Below are 25,125 nucleotides of genomic sequence, written 5' to 3' on the forward strand. Positions count from 1 at the left end.
CCTCTCTATTTACAGTATCTCTTTCTCCTTTCCATTTCCCTTCTCCCTCTCGTTACCACTCTCAACCCCCCCCCCCCCCCCCCCCCCCCCCCCCCCCCCCCCCGTCTCCCTCTGCATTTTTCTTTCTTCTCCTTTGCTAGCTTTCCCTCTCTGCCTCTTCACTCGCTTTCTCCTGCCTCTCCTCCCCATCTGTCTGTCTTTACTTTCCTCTGCATCTTTCATGGGTAGAAACAGTCTGTCAGACATGGGAGAGGACCACTTACAAGGGCCCTTCCCCTTTTTTTTAACAAACATTCCTAAAACTATCGTTTGTGGAGCTTTTCTGCTCGAGGCTGTTTGCTTTAACAGGTTAATGAAGCCTGCTTACGCACTGAATAGCTGTTACCCCACAGTAAATAACGTAACAACAGACTAACTCTTGCTCCATATTCTGTTTATGTCCTGAGTTGAAGTCGGTTTCAGGCTGTTTATATGTATAAATAAAACATGTGCATGTGCACCCACATGTCTGTTATATACAGAGGGTCTGACAGCTGTCTAGCATCACCTGCTGCCGGATCAGACTTCTCTTAAAAAAAAACAAAAAAAAAAAAACTGGTGAACTGCACTTGCAAACCCCAAGACATGAGAGTAGAGAAAAATATATAAAAACTATTTCCTGAATGATGGATTGTCACTGGCCAAATATCAGCAGTCGGTACTTGGGAACTCTTAAAAGACCAATCACCATCTTTTGACAAAGTGTGTTATAAATTCAGAGTTTTTACCCCCAGTATTTTCTGTTTTACCTTCCTCTTCCACAGCAATTCCAGGTTTAGAGTCTCGCCCAAGGACACTTTGACACGAGGAGCCAGGCATCTAACCGTCAATCTTGCGATTAATGGATGACTCGCTCTACCTGCTGAGCCACAGCTGCCCCGTATTATTCAAGTTGTTGGCTAAATATCTATTTTAAAGCCATGTACGGCTGGTACTGTAGATGACATATTTATGCTATGCAATCAACAGAAAACTGTGGTGTTTGACAGGAAGTTATTTCTTTGTAAAGATTAAACAGAATGGATTGGGGGAGGTGGTGCAGCTATAGTGCATGTACACCAGCAAGTCAATGTGAAGTCTCTTTGCCCAAATACAACTGCAACAATATTCATGCAAAAGTACTTTGTGACCAAGTTTGTCTGATTTCCATTCGGCTATTTTTAAGTATTGTCATACTTGCGTCTGACAATATATCAATAACCGTCTCCTCTACTACTTCAATGCTGAACACTTCCATTAATTCCCCCCATGCACCCGAACAGCGAACAGAAGCATTATTTATCATGAAAACTGAGCGATGCAGATAGGAACCACGCTTGAAAGCTCAGGCAATGACACATGATTCTTTGGGGGGGAAAACAGAAAGGCAACACGAGGCCTTGACCTCAAATATCAAACGACAAAATCTGCACGTTTGAGGGATTACATCTCGTAAATACAGTCCTGACCGGCTAAAGGATTCTCTGCAGCATAATGAGAATTCCTTGTTTTATAAGCGCTACAAAGCCAAGTTGCTATGAGCAGCCAGTGTAATTTATTACTGTTAAACTTTTTGGTTGTTTTTAATTAGAACATTTTGACAACAAAACAAAATGAATTAATGAGGCTTTTATTGGGCATCATTTTGTGTCTTTTACAGAGGAAATCAAATATGAATCTAATTGAAATGCTGTTTATTTGAAATAAATGTTTTTAACAGAAAAGTAATTTTTTTTTGTCTGTGCTATAAATCTTTATACGTTTGCATCTCTGGATTGTCATACTGCTGTGAGTGAATAGCACAGTATAAAAGGAGATAAATGAGTTTTCTTTGAACCCTTTGTCCACCACCTAGGAATACTACTTATGGCATCTTTCACTTCTTTCTACATTTCATACACTCTAACTCTGTGTCTATTCCTCTCCTCCTCCTGCCTCTCTGTATCACTTCCTCACGCACTCTCACATTTTCTGATGAGCATATGAACACACGTCTTCTCTTCCTCACCTCTCCTGATCCCCCATCTCCCTCCCCCACCTCTGTCTCTCTTCATCTCTTCTTTCCTCTCGCTGATGAGTATATGAACACACGTCTTTCTTCTCCTCTGCCGGCTGCTGCCTCCCTCTCTCCCTGCTGCTTCAGCTCAGCCCACGGGCAATTTTCACACAAGGCTGATTGAATTCACCCCCCCTTTTCCCCTTCACTGTTCTCACTAAGGGATGGAGATGACACAAGGTCTAACCACCGCACACGTGCATATAAATGGACACTTACAAATGGCTCACACGCGCACACAGGTCTGCACGTAGTCATGCAGTTGAGAAATTGAGGTCGAGTTGACACACTGTATAAACATGCGTGGTCTTATAGGGAGGTGAAGAGAGGGGCTAATAGCATATGCAAAAGAACCTGAAAAGACACGCTCGTGCTAATACACATGTACACATGGAGACCCACGCAGAACTGCAAGTATTTCAAATATAAGAGAGGCTTCTATGATAAAAACACAGCCTCTTAAGACAGTGGAAATGGGGATAAATGCATCCATCTCTTGTTATATGACAAAATACATGTAAAAAGAAATCAGTATCGGAGTATTTGATACATACAAATTCATTTTTTCAAAGGTTTGATGACTCATCCTGCACTCAGAGGCTTTTGTAAAAAAAAAAATCATCCCATCAAATGAGACTTAAGGTAACCGGATAGTCACACCATTCATATAAAACCTCCCTTCACTGTTTGTGGACGTGTTAGCTAACGATAGCAATATGAAGAGATGTGTGTTTGGATATCAGTGGGCAAAAACCTTTGTGTTTTCAACTGCCTCTTTGTCACAGCAGCGTGGGCAGTACACGCTGATGACTTTTCCCGGCGGGTGAGCGGGAAGCTACGGGCGCACAGAGCCGGTTGAATATCGGCAAAGTTTCCCTTTCATCTCTCCCTTGTCCTCCACCTAATCTAACCGCCTCCTGTCCTCTGTGGCTCAGTGTTGCTGTAAACTCTAAGCCGGTCCGTTTTTATTTAAATCGCTCTTGTAACTGTACACAGCTCAAATGTTCTGATTAAGAGGGATAAAGAAAGTATATATATATACTGTCTATATATAAGTATGCCAGAACATTCACGTTGGGGTCTGTTAAATCTGAGTCGTGTTTTTGACAATTTACTGACTTTTTAAACAGTGAAACAATGAATCAAAAGCCAATTAACAGTGGAATCGGTAAGGCAGCCCTCAGGTATCGACAAGTGGCCATACAGGTGGACTCATCACAGAAGGACACTCGCATCTAACACCTGCAGTACTGTGATTGCCTCTTCTGTTAGGGCCATTTGGCCTGGCTAGGAGTGTGTGACGGTGAACGATGAAAGAGCGTCAAAAGGAGCGGCGGCCAGACTCGATTGAACAAGACGTTTAACTCGGGGACATAAAGACTAACCACGATCCTCCTGGGGCCCCGAGAAAACACACATAGTACACACATACGGTCACAACAACAGGAAGTTATTAATGGTCAGGTGTTGCTCCAGTTCTGCTCCAAGCAGTTCACCAGCAAAACTGCATCCCGCGAGGAGCCATAATCAGTACCCGCTCACTCCCCAGCAATCATTTACAGCGGCACCAGCTGCCCAATGTCCTCTGGTCAAACTGGATGCGCAATCTCGTAATAGTCTCCCGCACTGCATCTCGGTTGATTTAAGTCTCTGCAGCAGCGACAGACCTTCAATCTGTCGATTTTATCATTCGAATGGAGCAGCAGGCTCCTAGGACTAGACCCTAATGGGGGAGTCGGGGGGGGGGGGGGGGGATCAGGTAGCTATAAATCTGTCTCACAGGGACCCTTCACAGAAAGCACACAAGTGAGCCTTGTGACGGATAACCCTGCCGGGGTAAAGGGGTATTGATACATCCGTCAGAAAACCGAGACGCCGTGCTCCATCTCACAGGAAAGATGGGAGCAAAGTGTAGTGTAAATGGCAAGAAAGTCCAAACGCAAAGACGAGGACTGCAGTCGTCTGAGCAAAACTTAGTGAGCAACAGAGATGATGGAAACTGTAATAACCAACACAACGATGTCTCCAGTGTGGTGAGAGGGAGAATGATTGATTGAGGTTGCTTTTACCCGCTTTGATTCAGTTCAAACTGACTTTGGTGCATTTCCCAGTTTGCGTGTTTGGTTTGGTTCTTGCAGGCTCAAACAGATTGAAATATACGTTTATATTATAGAAGTTAATTTGGTAACTATGTTAACATGCATGTGCGTCAGCAAGTGAAGGGATTCCCCGATTCGTCAGAAAGTGAGGTTAAATAGAGGTGTAATGAGCTTGTGTCCTACGGTGTGTATTTTAACTCTTTCCCATTGCATATTTAATGAAATGTAGCAATCACACAACAATGTCTGTAATATTAGAGTGCAAAAATCATCTTCCGTCCTCCTACCTGTTTGACACCATTTATGACATCAAAAACCAGCTACAGTCACAACCAACCACGCTCATAATCAGTTGTTTCTTTGTGAGCTCCTTGTGAACACCAAAGACGATAATACACACACAAAGACCTTACTGTAATTTCATTTGCTCTCTTTCACATTCTTTGACATTTTCTGCATAGAATTAATGGCACGCAAATGTGGGATAATGGATTCAACAATATATTCTGCTCCAGCAATGTATTCACATTTCACTCATCCCAGCGATGGGGGAGAATTTAACGCTGCTCTCCCCTCAACTCGCTCGGCCTGCAAATCAATGTCCATTAAAGTGACTTGAGCGTTTATATGTCACTGGATCCTCTTTCCATTAATGCTGCTTCTGCACAGATTCCAGCCTCTTTGACTGAGTGCCCGTTCAAAACAGTACAACTGCAGTGTACGGGTGAGCGTGCGCTCCGGGAGGCTGCTACAGGCAGACGCTCGTTACGGTGACGCGTCGAGACTCCACAGTGTGCCGATAATGAACTGGACCATTTGTGCTGTGTGCTTGTCACAGGCAATCGTTAAACCTGTATTTATCCAGCCAAGGCTTGCATGGTATTCATACTTCTCTCCTGGCAAGGCCGTGCTTCACGCTCATAAAAGCTTTCACAGCTTCACACCTGGTCGCTGTCAATTGTAACCACGGGCCTTTACACTTGGGCCGCAGAGCAGCTTCACCGGAGCCACTGCGGCTTCTTCAAGGACACTTCCTTGGTCTCTGAGTATTACTACTTTATTACTATCGTAAATTCAACAATAATGCAATGACAGCAGATTTGAAGCAATGTATACTTTGGGCTGATTATTTTTGGACGGCCATTGCTATGAAGAGGAAGCTTCTCAGACACCAGAATCAGAGCGAGTATTTCAACACACTTTCTTGTTGCAGTTGGGGACAAATCGCGGCTAAAATAAACCCAGAAAGAAAAAGTAAATTGATTTTAAGAGCAGCTTATATTCTCCGTTTTGTCAACGGTGTAATCTTCAGCTTCCATCCACCTTTAGCAGAGTACCTAACTGAATTTCGCTCAGCAATGTTGCTACTTTTTATTTTAATTTTCATTCTAGCTGGAAAAAATGAAGGCTAAAGAAAGAATTATACAATATTACGCTCACACATGCAGTCGCAGCCTGTTCCTCTTTCAAACTGCGGGGCTGGTTGGGGATAAAGGAACCAGCAGATCTCCCCAGAGTAGAGGGATAACAGACATCTATTAATCTTACCTCCTCTCCTGTCAGGTAGTACGCCGCCAGCAAGCCGCCAACGTAACGGATGTTCACCTCAAAGAGGGATGCCTCACCGTTCTGTTGAACCAAGAGAGAGATCAAATTGTCAAATGTCAATTCAGTCAGCGGTAAAGCAGCACAGTGGTGTTTATGGGAAAGTTATAACATTGTAGTCAACATAGTTGTGATTACTTAGATGTGAGTTTTCATAGTAAATGTATTAAATAGCTGGGATAGCTGATAGATTAACTGCCCTTTGAGACCCCTTTGGCCGCCCAGATATGGATATTAATAGCGTATTTTCCATTACACACTGTAAACTTATGAAATCTCTGTGAATCATAGGCATGATTTTTAGTGAGTATGTACAGTGACTCGACTGTGTGTGTGTTTGTCTAACGACAAGTAAAATTAAGAATATCAGCAGAGTTTTCCTCTTAATGTGTAAAAAACAGGCTCATCAAACAACTCTACAGACTACAGTCACATTTCTAAAGACGTCTCTTATTGTACAACCTCTGCCATAAACAGTATTTTAGCGTTTTTTTAAAGAAAGGCAATTCGGCAGTGAATCTCCATGACAACAGCAGACGTGGTTGCTAGGAGAGGATGTGACAGAACTAAAGAAAACAAACTCCACTGATTGACTAATTGATTAACCTCATTATCCCTCATTAGGACATTGTGGTGTATTCACAAGTCTGTGACAGTATAACACAGTGATGATGATAACAAGCCAATAAAGATGTGCAACATCAGAATCAGCATTAATTGCCAACATCAAAGGTTCAATATCAATGTATTAACATCATCTTCACCACCAGATTAAAACCCCCAAAATACAGTATAGTCCAGAGGGAAGGCCAGAAATATGTGAACTCCTCTTCGTCTCTCTGTGCACCAGCTGCGATGGAGGTTCCCTCTCCAAATAAATCAACAACTCGAGCCAGGCCAGACTCAAAGAGTCAGGTCAGAAAGTCGAAGCCACGTAATCATGTTCCCTGGTGTTTTGTTTCCTCAGAACTCTCTTTTGTCTGAGGTGTCTCTCTTTCAACTGCAGGGCAAGATCAATTAACGGAGAGCGAGATCACTGGCTCAAGTAGAGTTTCATTCAAAGTTTCAACCACTTTGTTGGATGTTTTTGAAATGTCATCTTTGTCTTGTCTTCTTTTGACACCAGCAGAACTTTTTCATATTACAATAATTATAAATACAGAAAAGTTATTTTTAGATGACATATCTTAAACTCCCAAATAACGGCAAGCACCTTTATTTACTCTTTTTCTTTAATTATCTTGATGCGCCCAAATGTCAATATTCTCATTTTCACAGATTTTCTGCCGGTTAACATGAACGCTTGACTTATGACGTTATGCTTAATTTATCATGGTAGATACAAGTGTAGAGTTAAATGTAACCCACCCTTGATGATTTTCATCCAATTTTGTATGCAATCCAAATAAATAACCTGTTATACTGTATATTTAGCATCTCTGTCTTTCAACTACTGTATGAAAAAGCTCAAGATACCTGCGAGCCCTTCATTTACCTCAAACATAAAATTGTATATTTATTGTACTTTTGGAAACTTTGCAGAAATATCTAATATTTCCATGCTTCCACTATGAAACCTTACATGGAGAGGTGCTGTGCTAAGTTGCCATTTCCGTTTGCCAACATTAAATGTATTTCTCTTCTACGTGAAATATAAAATAAGAGGAAACACTGAGTGTGTTTAAATATAACAACATAATTATTGCCTCTTACGCGAGCTCAAGGTTGGATCTGTCAGGAACTCTTGGAGACCCATTGAGAAGGAAATTGCTATCTCAAGTGTGGATGATAAGGAAATTGTAATTGGGTGCCAGAGAGGGCAATTAGCTGCACTCTGAAGAATAGCATAGAGATGTGGAGTTACTGGCATCGGTTCAAGGGATGTGTGTGTGTGTGTGTGTGTGTGTATATATACACACACTGGGCATCAACAAATCATCGAATGTGTTCTAATTTGCAGTCAGTTTCATTTTACGAGAAATATTTCGCAACATGTCCCCAACTTGGCAACAAACACATGTTGACAAATAAAGGAAACGTTGAGAAGATCAATACTTCTCTCGTGTCCGTTTGGTAAATATGAAGCTGTTATGCTAACCTGTTAGCTTAGCATAAGGCATTCCCATTAACACTTGGTTTGTTGTGATATTAAATATTACATTAGTGAGCTTTAGAGGTGCTGTTAGTTGGATTGTGTTATCTTTGCACAGAGCCTGGCTAGCTGTTTCCTCCTCTTTCCAGTCTTTATGCTAAGCTAAGCTAACCACCTGCTGGCTCCAGCTCCATATGTAGTGTAAAGACATGACAATGGTATCAATCTTCTCCTGTAACTCTTGGCATGTATGAGAATAAGCATATTTCCCACACAAAATGTCGAACTATTCCTTTAAAGTGCATTGCCCTTGTTATGTGTTATGGAACTTTATAAATCAGGTAATAACAGCAGGACTGTTTTACAACCACGGTGCTGTGCGCTCCATCCCTGAAGTCGGCACACTGGTGACACTTCTTGAGACAGAGCACTGATGCCTCTGGCAGGGCAGCTGAGCTGTCTTGCCAACCCTGAAATGAGTGGCCCATTCAGTAATGGCAATACGATGGCAGTGATTAGGAACGGAGTGTCTATTTATCACCAGGGACAGTGGCACTCAGCAAGACAGGCAGGAGATACAGTGAGGGAGGACAAGTAATGCCGACTATGGTTTTGCTAATCATACTTTAACTTCCCTACACAGGCCCAATAAATCACCCAGCAAGCCTTTTCCTTTAAATAAATACCACTGCACTGAAGATCCCATAAAGTGCGTTTTGATAAAAACAGGACTACAGACGCACTTTCTGTAAAGGGTTTTGTTGATTTTTGTATTTCGAATCTGATCTATTTTTCATGAACATTGTTCCTGTGAAAATGGGGCAACCGTTCAGATCTGCATCTCCATTAAATCAACAAAAAAAAAAAAAGCAGGACCCGGGGCTCAGAAAGAGCACACAAACACAACACAACTTACATCGATTCAATCATCACATCACAAGCAAGATATCAAAACAGAACATAAAAAACAATGTCAATGTTCTCCGAGAGGCAGTTCACAAGTTCTGCACAGCAGACTGGATTTGGCTCTGACTGAGGCTCACTGTAGAACTGGTTGGAGTTTAACAGGGTTATCCAGCTTGAGATGTGTATTTGTCCAAAACAAAAAGTACATTACTTTGTTTCTTTTCATCGTCCAAGTTTAATTTACAAAATACAACTTTCCAAAGCCGTTAGGGCTTGAGCTGGTAATTGGAAAAAAAACACATCTGGCTCATTTGAATATCAGGAATATCGTAATATATTATTTTCTTCTCATAATTACGTTGTGACAAAAAGGGGGAAGACTAAAATGTATTGTTTCATTTCAGTTTCGGTGACTAATTAAGTTTCTCAAGATTTATGGTAAAACGGATGTTTTCATCCGGCTGAAAGCACAAAGTCATATTCATGACGAACAAAAAATAAAAATCAATAAAGAGCAGATTATGGGAAATATCAACATGAATAATTCAGTTTCACTCATTGCGCTATTGATTAGCCTTTTCTCCGACTCAAGTCCGAATGTGACCGGTGGTGTCATCTCAGTTTATTACAGTTTGAGAAAATTTTAGACCTAATTTATAGGTTCTATGTTTAATTGTCCCGAAGATAAACGACAGGTGAATCAGGAGGAAATCATAAGTGGTTCCCTGAAACCACTTCTATCCCAAAAAAAAAAAAAGTTACCCTCTCCCACTAAGAGACTAAATGCTGCAGCAGGAAGTTCAATCTGACTGTGCTTCTGCTCCTCGAGGCACATTTAAGCGTGGGGTGCAGCAAGTATGACTGAGAAATCAGGTATAGTGAATAACACCTGTTTTTTTACTCTTTTTTTTCTTGTCTCTCTTCACGGTGCTCAAGCCGAGGACCTAATTAGGAGGCAACACAAGGTTGTCAGAGTAAACACAGGAGCGCGAACCACCTCTGCCACTAAAAGGGAAAATGAGACTTTCTGAAAGATGATTACTCAAGAACAAGTCTGCATTGCAGTTTGCAGCTTTAAAGCACAAACAACCTCTTTACTTGCGCAAACATGTTGGTGCTGAAGCTCTCAGACGCCATGGAAAACAAGTCTATACTGTAAATACTTGGAAGCGATTTGAATGCACAGCTCCTGTGTCGCCTTGTCTAGATTATGGCCACTTTTACACCTAACCTGTATGTTTCGCTGAAACGGACCTTGGTGCGTTTGTGCGGTGAGTACGGTTTAATCTGTCAAACCCTGGTCCACTGCAGACCAACTAATTCAACTGAGGCCACTTCCAAGGGCACTAAACTAAAGATAAACTCATTTTATGTACGTGTGCTGTTCAGGAAGTGATAATCAATCTGTATATTGGTGTGAATCATTTCGTAATCTTGAGAACCAGACAGTCAAAAAATGTTTTCAAATGAACCAAAATGAGGTGTGAAATTAAAAAAAAAAAGCAAAGTTGACCTCTTGAACGTCTCAAACTAAGCACGCAACTTGATACCGTATTAAACAATGCTTCACGTATTGTAAATATGCATGATACTAGGAGAATAATTAGCATTTTAATTGTTCGACATAATGTAATTGCTGTGCAGGAGGAGCCACGGCAGAAAAGACAATTAATTAATGAGTGTAATGACTCGTTGGGTACACTGCCGTGGTACCTTGTAGGTGTTCTGCTTCACCAGCACCGCGCGGTGTTTCTGACAGTGTTCGATGCTCCTTTCACTGTTAATGAGTATTCATCAGCCATCAACAGCCATGGCGAAGATTGTCGTCGGACTCGGCCCAGATTTGCCTGGGACATGAGCCTGATTGGCGTTGGCTGCCGTGCACCAAGGAGCTGAGAGAGGACGGCTGCCCAGTGGCGTGTCCTGCTCACACGCTAATGTAATGATTTACTGCTAATAAAGAGGCATCGTTGTCGCTGCGCAGATGACTCGATCCAGGTTTAAAATGGCTCCAACATTTCAAAAGCCAAATTAGCCTGATGTGACAGAAAAAAAAATAAAAATGTATCCGATGAGTCAATGATAAAATTAAGCAGATGATTGCCTCTCCAACCCGAGCTGGTGATTCACTCCTTAAGACTGTGATTTAACTTAACATCGCTAATTAAACATGGAAAAATCATGAAAGGGACCAATTAGATCCTGCTACTAATCTCTGTCAGTCTAGCATGCAGCACACTCGAAGCTGCTGCCTCTGCTTCCCAAAGGCAGCTCGTCTCCGCCCAGCTACTTTCACCACGGAAAGCTGCGGCTGTTTCTTCCTTTTCTTTTTTCATAGTACAGTAATTACAGTCATGATCAGCGTCCAAAGTTTTGAAAGCAGTCTCCAACATTAGCGTTAATGACCACTAACCTCTGGAGCATGCTAAACAGCCTCCTCTGATGGAGAAGGGAGCTTATAACTTCATGCATATATGAAAAGAAAAAAGGGGGGTTCTCACAAATGATGAGCCCACACAGCTCAATATTTAACCTCGCTGTAAAGAGTGAGTGATGAGATATTATTAACTTGTTTGATCAGAGTTCAAATACACTGGACTGCAAAGCTACCGAGTGTGGTGACAAATTGCATAATTGTGTTCATGAATATTTGCATTTTTATAAGATTGCTTTAAAAAAAATGTATACTGTTAAATGAGGCTCATCCAAAAGAGTTAACAATGTTTTCTTTCATCGTTTGGTCATTACCGTATATGAGCATGTTCCAAGAGACTGGTCCTCTTCTCTTCTACGAGCTCACCCTAATGGCACATAAAATAAATAACTGAACCAATCAAAAAGAGTTTGTGTCGCTGTCAGTGAAAAGCTCCTTTTAATTTAACAATCAAAACATCAGCGAGTCGCGTGGCTTTTTTCTGAAGCCTCCATTCACGGCGGTAATTTGAAATGGAAAGTGACTTTCTGATTTTTCAAATAGCATTTTAACTGACAGACATTAGCGCGTAATGGTTGTCAGTCGTGATACATCAAGTTCTTTTGTCTTTCATTCGACTGCTCCGCTCTTGTTACATTTCCCACGATGCATCTTTGCAAGCTGGGGGTAGATGCTTCGGTGAACGCCTATTCCCAGCCCTGACCAATAAAACCCGTAATGAATGGTCCGAGCAGAGAGGCATTAGGATAAAGCATTTACCCTAATAAATGTTTCGAATCTCATCAGGTAATGATTTCCATTTTATTTCTTTGATAACACTTATCTTTTACAATCTAGGTAATTAATCAGTGGCTTACGTCTCCTTAAACATCATCAAATAGATATGCACACACCAAGAAGAGAATGTAAACATCTCCACTAAATGCATTCAATTGTAGATTAACAGCCTGGTGAATAATTAATCAAATATGGAAGAGTGATAATTTATAGCTGAATTACAAACCCAGCCCATCACCCGTCCATCTTTTCCCTTCACAATCCTCCGCAACCCAGAAAATGTGTCGATCTGCATCCGTCTATTTTCAGAGTTCCGTGCTTTGATGCTCTCTCTATGCATCCACAAATAAACACACATGCAACATCAGGAGGGTAGCGTTCTGCATGCAGGTCTTTTTGCTCTCTTGGGGGTTTGCAGCAGCTCCCCACCGAGTCCTCTATGATAATGTTCGGGTCTCGTGGGACTTCGCCGCGCTCTCACTCTGCCATTATTATTATTATTCAGCCCGCTGCAGTCCATCCTCCCTCTCACTGACTCGGTGTGTAACTCTGTGCCTCAGTCTCTCATCACATGCCTCCCACTGTATTTGGCCTTGCTGACTGAGCCACATCCCTCACTTTGTCTGCGCGGCACTGGAGGCCGCTTGCTCCCAAAACTGCCGACAAGAAAAGAGAGGCACTTTTTTCCACCAGGGGAAGAAAAAAAAATCAAGAATGATATAAAGACGTGCTGGTAAATACCCGTAAGGACGAACCACCCATGCAAAATGTCCTCTGCCCTCTACATCCTGTGACAGAATGTCAGCTCAGCTTGACCTCAGCTCTGGGGCACGGCGTTCTCACTGAAGCATCTCCCAGCACCGTAGAAATGACACAGTTTCCCCTCAGACGCCTGCATGACTGGGAGCAAGTTGGGTCTCGTTTAGCGCAGACATGAGGTTATTGGGGGTCAAAAAACAGCTCCGCAGAGGTAATCAACAACCTTGCTCCAGGTCCTCTCGTTACCGACTGATGCCACTTCATACTGTCCTCAAACGTGAGCGTACATTTAGAAAAAAAAAATGCATTAACCGCTAAATAAAAAGGATTTACAAGCTTTGAGATACAAAATATGGATCGGAATGGCATGACACTGAATATCTACCTCGAAAATGTTCACGTGTATCACGGAAAAATCTAAATATATGTTTGGTTGCTCAAAAATATTTTAGGTTAATAATCTAACACACGCACTTGATATTTGCCTGAGGCGTATGCAAAGTTGAACTCTGTCAACAACTATGCTAGAAATAGTTGCCAATACATTTCTCTCCATTTCCAGCGGTGTTACGCGTGCGTGTTGCGGTTCAGCAGACGCAGTGGATTGTTTATAGTTGGTGAGACGCTGCCGGCAATCTCTGAGACGATCTGATGAAGTTCCTCTCGCTCACAAGTCTACTCTCTCACCAAACCGTCACTAGTTCTGTGAAAGGAGTGTGTCTTGTGTGGAAGTCTTGTGAGCTCTGTTTGGCCTCTGGGCCCGGCACCTTTCTGAGGTGGAACAGATTATAAGCAACAACAATGAGTAATGTATCTACGCTCATTCTAGCAAAAAGTCAGTAACATCCGGATTATACCAGGACAGATATAAATACACTCGAGCTATGTTCAATCTACATGCTTTATCTTGTTGCAAACTGTATTTGATTGTAATGAAATTGGGACCCTCAAGCTTATGCAGGCTTTTTGTTCTGCACACAGACATCTCAAGCTGACAGAAGATTTGAGGGATTGGTTTGTTTTTTTCCTACTCTGGGATGTTGCAGGGAGGATTGGAGAGGTGAACAACTTCCACCAAAGTTTCAAGAAAATAATATGCTATTCTGCTTCATTCTGCTATCAGCACAGCCCCTGCTGTGCTTTTCTTCACATTCCAGCACCGTCAAGCTCACAGCAAGTCACCAAAACACCAAATGCAAAGGTGAAGAAATAACCCCAAACAAACGCTAGCGGCTCTGTGAGGCTGCACTCAGGCACAGAGGTGCACGCGGTCGCATCGAGGACGGTAACATGCCCGATGTTCACACGTGAGATGGTGACCATGTTCGCCATCTTGGTTTAGCATGTTAGCATGCTAATTCTTGCTACTTAGCACTGAATATAAAAAGGTAAAAAAAAAATGTAACCTGATGATGGAATGAATATATGGACATTTGGGCAATCCATCAATTAGTTGTTGAGACATTTCATTCATACAACAAACTGTGTGTGCCTGTTTTAGGGATTGCCTACACATCCACACTACTGCATTGCCCGGGGGTGGAAAAATGCACCACAACCATGTCAGAAATAACACGGCTCCCCCACCCCTCCAGTCTCTCCCAATGACACCCGCGAGACTTCATACTCATTTGAGTCTCACCTGAGACGTGGAATCATGGGCCTGACTGTGCTAATTATACAGACACTTTGCCGCCCCGGTTTGGCTCGGGAGATGTTCACCGTGGTCTCTCGGGAGTTATTGCCGGTGCATGTTGCTACTTACGCTGAAGATGCTTCGTTGGGGGACCGTTTAATCTATGAACAGCAAAAATCACAATACACAAGATGTCACTGGGAAAAGATGTGAACGACTTCCACTTCTGAACCAGTTCAGTGCGACAGCAAATACACATTATTACCATAGAGGATATGAATAAGTTACCCGAAATACTGTCAAATGTCCCTGAATGTTCTGTTGGCAGCAGCGACAGCCAAAAGTCAGCCTGCAGGGTAATAACGCATGACTGACAAATAAATAGAATATATGCTTCGATTTTGTCGACTGGAAATGTAACAAGAACAAAGCTTCTAAATCCGTAGTCATACTAAAGCGGTAAAGGCAGCAACTAACAGTTATTTTCATTAAATATTAATCTGCCTTTTAAATTCTCGATCTAACGATCAAACATTTGTTTAAAAAAAATGCTTAATATTTAAATAAATATAAAATATCCAGCGCAATATCCCAGTGTTGACAAATGCAAATAAGTTGTTTTGTCAGATTTTTCAAAAGTTCCAGTGATCATTCAAATAGCTGCCAATTCTAATTGGATGAATAGATTATTGACTAATCGTTTCAGCACAAAACACATTACAAACTACTTAATAATCACACCCCAGGTGTTAATCAGTGTCTTAGTGCTTCCAACAAAACAGACCCTTACAACATTGCTGTGAAGATCAAAATGTTTCTTATCTTTCTTAAAATGTTTCTTATGATTAACCAATAAGGCCGGTGGACTGACTCTCTGGGTAGCTAATAAGTTGCACAGTTGCTTCTAGCATCTATAAGAAAATGACAGGCTTGAGAGTAGCAGCCCGTAGTAGGAGCTTGTAGTGTTGTGGAATAAAACATAATGGTCTGAATGGTATTATTTGTACCTTTGTCTTGTTATTGCCTGTTTTTTTCTCTCCTTCATACAGCATGTGGACCCCTGAATGAGTCATCTCAAAGGTCCATGACCTGTAACATTTCAGGTAATGTGTGTTTTGTCCTCTCCTCCGCTCTGGATGTTTTTCTAACGTCTACTATTACTTTGAATCCATTTTCCTTCTTCAAATCCTATAAACCCCTCCATAAGAATGTATAAAAGAAATACTGAATACTGAAAATAAAATCTCTTCTTTGCAGAACACATATCCATCAGTAAACCAATCACAACACCCTGATAGATCTGTCCATGCCTATATGTGTGTATTCAAACCACGGGAGAATGAAAGAAAGCAGATGAAAGCGTTTGAGTAAAACGATCATTGTGATCTATTCCCATTGTGTCGTATCGCACCACATCTAATACATTTCCTGATGACGGAAGACAAATGCTGAATCAGATTATAACTGATATAGAGAATGTTGAAGTAACAGTGAGTGAAAGAGTAGAAGAGGAGGACGAGGAGGAGGAGAGGGTCTCGAGGACTAATAACATTTGGGAGGCGTCATGAAGAAATACAACCCGCATTAAACCCTCTTAATCACCCTCTTTTAAATGAGATACGGTCTGATGACCAGCTGGAGGAAAATTGCTGGACCATAACTCAAAAGTCATAGAGCACTGACCAAACTGCTAATAGAAGATCCTCATAATACGGCAACACACTGTATAGCAAGGCAGACTGAAGAACCCCCATAATGCTAACTGGCTGTGACAATGCCAACTACTTCTTCAAGCTTTATGCAACAACAGCTTGTGGGAAAATATGCCAAAAGCCATCACTGAACATTCTGGAGCTTCTTTTGTCCCGGTAATTGGCTCTGCCGCCAGAACGGACCGGTCTGTCTGCTGAGCAGCTCGTCAGGATCTACATCAGGAGCCTGGTGTTTGTTTTAAAGCCATGTGTTTAAGACATATTTCAGAAAATGTAATCTGTTCACTTGGAACAGAGTTTTAAAACCGATCGCTTCGACTGTTGTCCGAGCCGCCTGGTGGGAGGAGACAGACTGAGATATCATATCTGTACTTCTGTAATGCTGTCCCTGTCTGTCTGTCCTCGTCCATTGCTAACAAATAACAGACCGGCAGTGCCCTCCTGGGACAAGACCCACCAACACCAGATTTACTACAAAATAACTGATCAATATAATCATATATGGGTTTTCTAGCTTTCCAAGACCATAACACAAAAAAAGTTTCTTTTGTCCAATTCATTTTCTTATTTGTTCTCTTGAATACATATGTAGAATACACTTATTGTAAGTCACTTTGGATAAAAGCGTCTGCTAAATGGATAGCAACAATAAGATCTGCAACAAATTGAAAACAATGCTTGGCTGGTGGAGTAATTCTACAAACTGCATTGTACAGACACGGATTTTAATTATCCAATTATAATGTAAAATGTAGAATAGTAGTATGAAATCTACAATCCAAATGTAAAACTGATCCCCCTCCTGAGCCAAAATCCCATCTTTCATGAATTAAGAATGAGCAGGAATGCCTTTAATTTGGGTTTATAAATGAGAACACTATTGACTTCAATTGTTACATCTCCCTGCAGTTGCTCTTGTACTGCATGTATTTCCTTAAGTGATATTGCGATAAAATTAGGACATCAGAAAATATCCTAAGGCTCTTGGCAAGCTGGGTGAACCGAGTGCATCTGACGACTGTGTATCTTGAGCCAGCGAGTCATTTTTTTCAGAGGCAGGCGTGTAGATGTCCAAACTGCATGAGGTAGTTCAGTATCAAAATGATGATATCCTGTGACACATACATATTTCTCAAGTGTACTGCGAACACTCTGAGGTGTTGCAGTTATTTGATATCTAAAAACACTTTTCTGTGTACACTAGTGCAGGTGAGTGTGTGTGTGTGTGTGTACTAAAGCCTCATATCTCTCTCCGTCTCTCCCCGTTTTACACAGATCAATCTCAACTTCATTCACCATGTTAGCAGAATAACTGCCGTATCAAATTCATAAATATGAATAAATGTGCCTTAGCCGCCGCTCAAAGATCTCATCGTTAGATATTAAGAAAATCTGACATCTAATCACTGATTTCAAGACAGAAAATCGCTACTACCCTACGACGTGTAATGTACTTACCCTGAAAATATCATTATATTTGGAGAATTAACCAAAATTGCCACTAATACGTCATGTCTACTTGTCCCAGAAGTGATGGAGCAGCAGCCCTTGGTGGATGTGACCCCCCCAGAGGTGACCACCGCTGAAGGCACGAGGGACTGAGGTTGACGGATTGTGGCAGATCACACCCGTGACAAAGTGTGAAGACGCAGTGTGAAGTGTAAATCTGTGCGTGTTGTCTTTCTGATCGGTGACAGTGCGGCTGCTTGTCAGCGGCTGCCATCACTGGCCACAGCTACAGCTCCTCTCACAGTTAACTGTCATCTGCATTAACAGGGATAGACCGGCCACAAGGACACAGCAAACCTGAGTGTGTGTGTGTGTGTGTGAGAGAGAAAGTGAGTGTCATGCCTCTCTCCATGCATAAATATCTATGTGCGTGCGTGTTAGTGCCATGAGCAAGAGGTGTAGAAGCTGAAAACTGAGGGTTTCCTTTGATGTGTCGGTGAAATTAACGCTCACTGTGGATCCTTTATGGCCTCGCTGAGCTCCACGAGATAAAAGCACATTATAGACACAACGTTAAGGTGTTTTTGCCCTGATTATATACTGGGGCTGCTCCCCGGTGGAATAAATATGCATGCAAATTTGTAGGCTTGATAATATCTATTCCCACACAATGGCGTGCTGTTCAAACATACCGGGGGCATCAAGTGCACTATGCCACACATGCGAACTACATTCAGGATTGTTTTCTGAACAATAAACCCCAAAGAAATAAGTGTTTTTAAATTCTAATTGAGGCAAATTTTGTCAGTAAACAAATCTTTTCATCGTGGAGGCATCTGACACCTTGTCATAACAGGCAGGGAAAATGTGTAATTATTGCCTTGTGTCTTCAGTACGACGTTGACAGTCATAATGACATACTCAAATTTGTAAGCTTTGTGTAATTGCACGCCATTACGTAACCCGCACTTTAGTACAACTGGTGGAAAGCGTGACTGTGAGGCCCGCAAATGGCCTCTCTTATTTGCAAAACCCACCGACAAACTGGCACTTGTTAGCACAAAACCACACAAAAACCTGTCCTGGTTGGCTCCCAATCCCAACAAGATATCAGAACTGGCAACCCTCAGTTGTTCCCGACCCCGTCGTTACGGACTCGCTCAATGAAACAGCCATGGCCTCTTTTAGCCTCTTCTCTCCCACAATTTTTTCTATCTGGAAAAGACATCCCTTCGACCCCTCCCCTCTCCTCTTTCTTTTATTTATCACATTTTCTGCCCCACAAAGGCCTTTCAAAGAGGCAGAGAATCCCATCAGCTGTTAACACGGCGTGGCCAGTGGCCACACAGGAAGCTTTAGATTCCTGCTGGAATGTCCCGAGCTTTGGAAAACTGCCAAACTCAGTGGACACAATGTTGGTGTTAAGAGCACAATAGCGGGGCTTAAAATCAATCCGGCATGCAACGCCGCTGCTGATAACGTCGTTATCTTAATGTAGTGGTTACCCGCGAGCTGACAGAGACTTTAAAAGCGAGGTAAAAGCAAATGATGAAAATTAGAGAATGGGTTTCTTACCGAGTTTAGGTCCAGGCTTGTCTGCACCCACTCCTTGGCGTCGTTATATTCTTCCATCAGTCCCATAATATATAGTGTGTCCAGTGAGTCAATGATGGAGGCTCCTCTCAGGCCACCTGCAAAAATGCACAAGAGAACTGAGTTAGTGCCGTATCCATATATGATTAACCTGATTACATTTACACCTGGTATTAATATGTGTCTTCAGTGTCCACATTGAGATCGCTCTGTCTGAGAGGGCTGCGTTAAGCAAGGGCTGGCACCGAGACATCAGCCTCCAAACGCTGCCGTTTAGGGGGGGAGAGGGTCCGTAAACGTGACTTTGAGGTCCCTCGAACCTCGCACACACAAAAGGAATGGGGAGAGGAGGTGATGAGCACAGACAGATCTCTCCGGTCAGTGACCCAAGGAGCGCTGAGAGCGGCAAGTATACGCTGAAGGTTGAGCCCTCGACCCCCCCCACCCGGTCGAAGCTTTGAACATTCGCTGAGCATAAGAAACGGTGCTCTGACAGCCCTGGCGTTATGTATTTCTGCCCACGTAGTTGTTGTATGTGGATGAAACGCAATTGCATTTACATTTGTGTTCAGTACGTTCACAATACCGACCACACATTCAGCTTCAATGCATTTTGTGGTCAAGCACTATCCAATTGCATTCCGATCACTCAAAACGCATTTTAATGAAAGGTGTAAATGGGGTAAGAGATGTGTGGCTCAGGAGAAATGTTTTAAACTCCATTGGTAACACTTTCATTTACATCCATGATATCTTTACATCATATCATATGTAGGCACATGTGGTTTCTGGACATTTCACATGTAAAACACATGAATTTCCACACAACATTGATTTAATTACATACAAATATATGATTACCTGGTTGGCATATGTCCTATTGTTGACAGATTCAGGGATTAACAATTGTAATGTTGTTGTATTTGTTTACAGCTACATTATAGTGTGTTATAAACCATTTATTAAGTATCTAGAACATACATATGAATGCTTAATGGTGGAGGTGTAACAAAAACAACCATTGAGAAGACGCAGCGACGATCACATGTCAAACAACAACGGGCCACCTACTTTTTCTACCTGGGTCATTAACAAGACTTTTCTCTCTCCACATGTACTAGCGTCTGCTTGGTCTTTACATAACTTGAAGTTCTTGTGTTAGAGTTGCAAAGTGATAGCAAAGTGATAACAGCATGTTGTGTTTTGCTGTATTTGTTGTAACAGTGCATCACAGTGATGCTAAGCTACAGTACTTCAATCACTAATCCTTGAGATGGTGAATGAACACACCCAGATGGTGTTTCCTTTGTGGAAACTTTCCACAATGCCAATGTGTGAAATTGAGAAGAGTAACACTTGTAAAAGGAAATTAAGCAGTATACAACAAATAGCTGACTATTAAATGAGTTACTTGACTGTTACATAAGTTGTTGGAAGGTAGATAAGTACTCAGATTTAACCCCAAACCTTTATGTGTCCGATTAGCAAACAGCAACTTGACAGCATCCGTGATATAAAAAAAGTAAAAGATGAAAGTCCTTCATACAGTAAGCTTCTGTAATTGTTGTAGTGATGTTGAACGATAATACTAAAACAGCTTTGAGTGGCCCAGATGAAAAGCATCAGCTACAAAGCATCGATCACTGTACTGTAACATGAAAGTCAAGTCATTTAGGATTCGACCACCAGAGGGGATAAAATAACTGATACACTTTGATTATAGTAAACATTGAACAGCTGCTGCTGGATTAGTCAGTGTATGTGTTCCCTTGGTTAATTCTGTGTGTAAATGTCGCATTCACGGTGTTTAAAATCTGTGTGTGTGTGTGTGTGTACAGTTACTCTTAATGTCTGTCTCTATGAATCTCATTTGAAGCAATTCATTTATTTTTAAAAACTAAATGAGACTAAAGGGTGTATATTCCATGCTGATGGCCTTATGAGAGATTGCATGGCCTATTTTCATTCTCATATGACCAAATAATGAGCCTCCCAGAGACAACTAGGCACAAAGGAAAAATAAACATTATCCTTAATGAATTACTGTGAAAGAGTTAAAGGGCAAATTGTGCTTTGTAAGTTTAATAACAAGACAATGTGACTAAATAGACTGTGAATCTCACTGCTCTGGGGCTCACATTGAAGATTACTAGAAAAAAAATGTGGAAGCTGACCTGATTAAATGAGAAGTGATGAAAAATATTCATGCTCATCCCTGAGAATAACGTAGCCAACAGTAGATGGCTGGATTGATCTGACGCAACCACACGGCAACCTGGCACATCAAAGTCCTTCAGCTTTCATCAGGAGTTATTGTTACAGCTCAGCAAACGTGCAAATGATAACCAAACCTTTGGGTGACAAAACTCTTGCAGATTTTTCCGGCTTCTAATTCGTTATACGAAACGATGCAGGGCTGCAACTGATAATTACTTTTAGTTTAGTTTAATCAGTTAATTGTTTAGTCCATAAAATGTCAGTATAAAAGCAATAGAAGCCTTTTTGCTTAATTCTAACAATAAATGATTTGGTCTCTGCTGCTGTTTTCATGCCGTGAAGCCAATAAACAGAAAATAATAAGCTGTTGTTGAAGACCTTTCTGTCTGTTAACTAATCAATTGAGTCACTAATTTTTTGGTACTAAAATGTTGCCTTTATATTCAAATGATGCACAGCTGAAGTGACCGAAACAACAAGCATCAAACTCCTTCACTGCCAATCCGCTCTACCAGACATGCTGTTCATATAGTATTTGTAGCTGCCCTTACATGACTACTATCAAAACTCGGACCACCACTGCCCTTTCACCTTATCTTCAAACCTTCACGGATTAGCTGATGAGGTTAGTCCGGCTGCCGAAGGGCACGCAGGACAGGGGTCAATGGCTTGGCTTCACTGGATGATCGGCGCCATATGCTTCGACCATAAATCCCGTACTATTAATAGTCTAAGAGGCAGAAACACACTGAAGCTCTGTGCGCCTTCCAAATCACTCGTAAAGCCACACAACATGACCGGAAACTGATTTCTTCTCATTAGCTTTTTCTTTTTTTGTTACAGTTGCCCCCATACCAAGCTCGTACTCCTGACAAAGTTGCCATGTCATGGCTTTGACTATTCTGATTAAATATACAAAGCATCCCCACCCTTTGAAAGCTCACCTGCTGTAGTTTGCCTGCTGGCAGTTCATCTCATACTGTCAGCGAGGGGGCAGTGCTAGCCTGAGGCAAGACACACAGTCCTCTTCCAGTAACTCTAGAGGACCATCTGCCCAGGCTGTTAGCCATTGTCCTAGCACTGACTGTATTCAGTGTCAAATGTGTTTTGGTGGATCAAATCAGAAAGACTTCCTGCTTCTGAAAACCTAACAGAGGAAGTAAGGTACTCAAATGTTGACTCTATTGTGTAGGAAAGGATTTTTTTTTTTTTTCAGTTAGCTTACCCAGAAGCCTTATCGCTTCTCGATGACAAACAGTGATGCTGACAGCTGAGAAGGAGTGTGTATTCATATATCTAATGCACTCTGGTTATCCAACCCCAGAGGTAGCCGAGCTCTCTGTGGCCGCAGGGAAAGCAGCAGAGGGTGGAAAATTCCTATTGAGAAAAGCACCAAAGCTAAGATGATTGGTTGACTCTGAGGACAGACGGAGCGGATCAATCCATCATGGTGTACTCCTTCAGCTTCCATGGTCTAAGACCCTATTTATTTCTGTAGCCCTTTTCTACCAATAAAAGGAGCCTTGAGGGATTCTCTGAAGACAGGGTCAATATGTGTGTATTTATAAAGATTGATAAACATGATCAATTGCATATATGTTAGGGAATTCCCACCACTGATACAGAATATGAACTATAGGGCGGGTCTTGTATTTTTAGCTAATAAATGTGTGTGTGTGTGTGTGTGTGTAGGCACGCAGAGTACATAGCAAGGCATTAGTAAAACATTGGCTGGTGGATGTTCATTCATCATGGCTGTCACAGGCCAGTCATTGTCGGTTAGGGGGGTTACATTAGACGGCGAGAGTCCGTCCGATCAATCACACTGCAGTCCGTTTGTGTGTTGTGATAATACTTGCCTCGCTTTCCCCTCATCTCTTCTTCTCCAAACGTACACGCATGCACTCACACTACTGATATCTGTATGAGGGTAAACCCCTCCTTTAGTTAATCCCTCAAGGGGAAAGTTCAGAGGCAACATTTCTGCTCTAATTTCATCTAACCAGAATAAACTGTGCGACGTGCATGCAAAATATATGCCGATATTCCTGAAATGCCATCAGATGTTTGTCACAAATTCCATTGACTCGGCACATTAAAGATGCAATAGAGTAAACCAGATAAGAATAACACGATTTCAGAGATGAAGTGTTTCAATACACCCATTGGGAAAACAGGAGTAAAATCAAAGCTATATGCGTCTTTCTCATTTGAGTTTATGAGTCATGGCACAAACAGCCAAAAGAATAAAAAATCAAATACATGTTCAATAAGTCACCCTGTTCACGTCATCAAAGTGAATATTATTCATGCAGACGCTGTGATGCACATTAATTACACTGCCGTGTTACTAGCGGTTGCTTATCAATTGCCAGTGCAATGAGCATCTTGTTAGCACTAATGCTATCTGGCACCAGAGCGACAGGGTTAGCGAGCTGCTGTGTCTGTGTGATGTTAACGATGTATAGCTGTTTGCCATTCGAGGCACGAGGTTAGCTGCACAGATAAAGTGCACTGAGGAGATGACTCTTGCAGGTGAGTGGATTTTTGATGGAGAGCGCCAATGGGGCAACGGTGGGAGAGAGGAAAGTAGGTTTAGAGGGAGCGGGATTAGGCTGGATTAGGTGAGCAGAACATGAAAAAGGGCAGGTTGAAACCGTGTGAGAGAAATGTCACGTCTATCAATCAAGATGGACCTTTCTGGAAAAGGCTTTCAATGCCAACTGTGTGCTTTAGTCTGTTTGAGGAGCAGATGTCAGATGAATCAAGAATAATCAACAACCAACCACATCATACATTTATTAGATTTATTCTAATCAGTCATTGTTGTTGTGTCGTCCTGCTGATAGTGGCATCAGATCAGAAAACACGGCTTTATGTCGTTAGAAACGTGTTTTGTTGTTTAATCCGTAGGATTTGTTGGAAAATCTGCCCCTCTGACAGATGAAGACAGACTTTGTGAATGTAGAAACTATTCAAAACAGTAATGTCAATTTGGTTTTGATGATAAAGACGTTTTGGAGAAAGTAATGTTTTTGTCTGATGTCTACAGTAGAAAGTGGTTTGAAACTAGCCGGCATTACTTGCTAGCTTTGAAAATAAAGCAACACAATTTCCAATTTCATGATTTCTTGCGCTGAAATCAAATCATTTAACAACATAATTCAAAAGAAATCTGAAACACCTGAAATTGTTGAAGTGGAATTTTGGGTGTACAGATTTCATTTAAATGGAGCGGTGCTCGTAGATAAGTTTATCGTTGGCGCAGCCGAGCTAGTTCGGTGATTTGCGGGTTCATTAGGTACCCCTGAACATATCTAATAATTTACAAACTAAAATCCTTTACATACATTACATTCACTGTTAATATAAGATAAGATAATCCTTTATTAGTCCCGCAGTGGGGACATTTGCAGGTGCAGGTTTACACTCTCGCATCTCGTTTACTTGCGCTTCAGTCCGGATGAGTCTATTCACATTTAACGCTGTTTGTTTACTGAGATGCATTGTTCAAATCAGAAGACTAAGCAAAGCTGACCCTGCTCTGAGGAATATGCATAGCTGTGACACATTGATATAGCACCGCTGTCCAGACAAGAGCAGTGGAAGATGAAAAAGGGAGGCGGGGCGGCTCAGAAAACAGCCCAGCTCTCAAAGAAGTGGTAGAAAACATACCAGACACAGGCTGCTGGACCTCTGACTGTCTGTAGGCATCCCAACAAACTATTTCTGACTGCAACTATCCAAAGATAAGCCTGCAGAAACTGACAGT

General features: G+C 41.8%; 1 protein-coding gene across 2 annotated transcripts in view; it reads right to left on the minus strand.

The window, feature by feature from the left end:
* Positions 1-25,125, minus strand: part of LOC116386438 (mannosyl-oligosaccharide 1,2-alpha-mannosidase IA) — a 166,495-nt gene that overhangs the window by 47,637 nt on the left and 93,733 nt on the right. For both annotated transcript variants that reach the window (XM_031852645.1, XM_031852646.1), the window contains exons 3-4: positions 19,119-19,234; positions 5,722-5,802 (exon numbers count right to left, since the gene is read on the minus strand). In XM_031852645.1, the coding sequence (XP_031708505.1) occupies positions 5,722-5,802; positions 19,119-19,234 (197 nt within the window). The remainder of the gene's footprint in view (positions 1-5,721; positions 5,803-19,118; positions 19,235-25,125) is intronic.

Source organism: Anarrhichthys ocellatus, unplaced genomic scaffold (assembly GCF_004355925.1).
Source record: "Anarrhichthys ocellatus isolate YVR2014 unplaced genomic scaffold, GSC_Weel_1.0 scaffold13, whole genome shotgun sequence".
Taxonomy (NCBI): Eukaryota; Metazoa; Chordata; class Actinopteri; order Perciformes; family Anarhichadidae; genus Anarrhichthys; species Anarrhichthys ocellatus.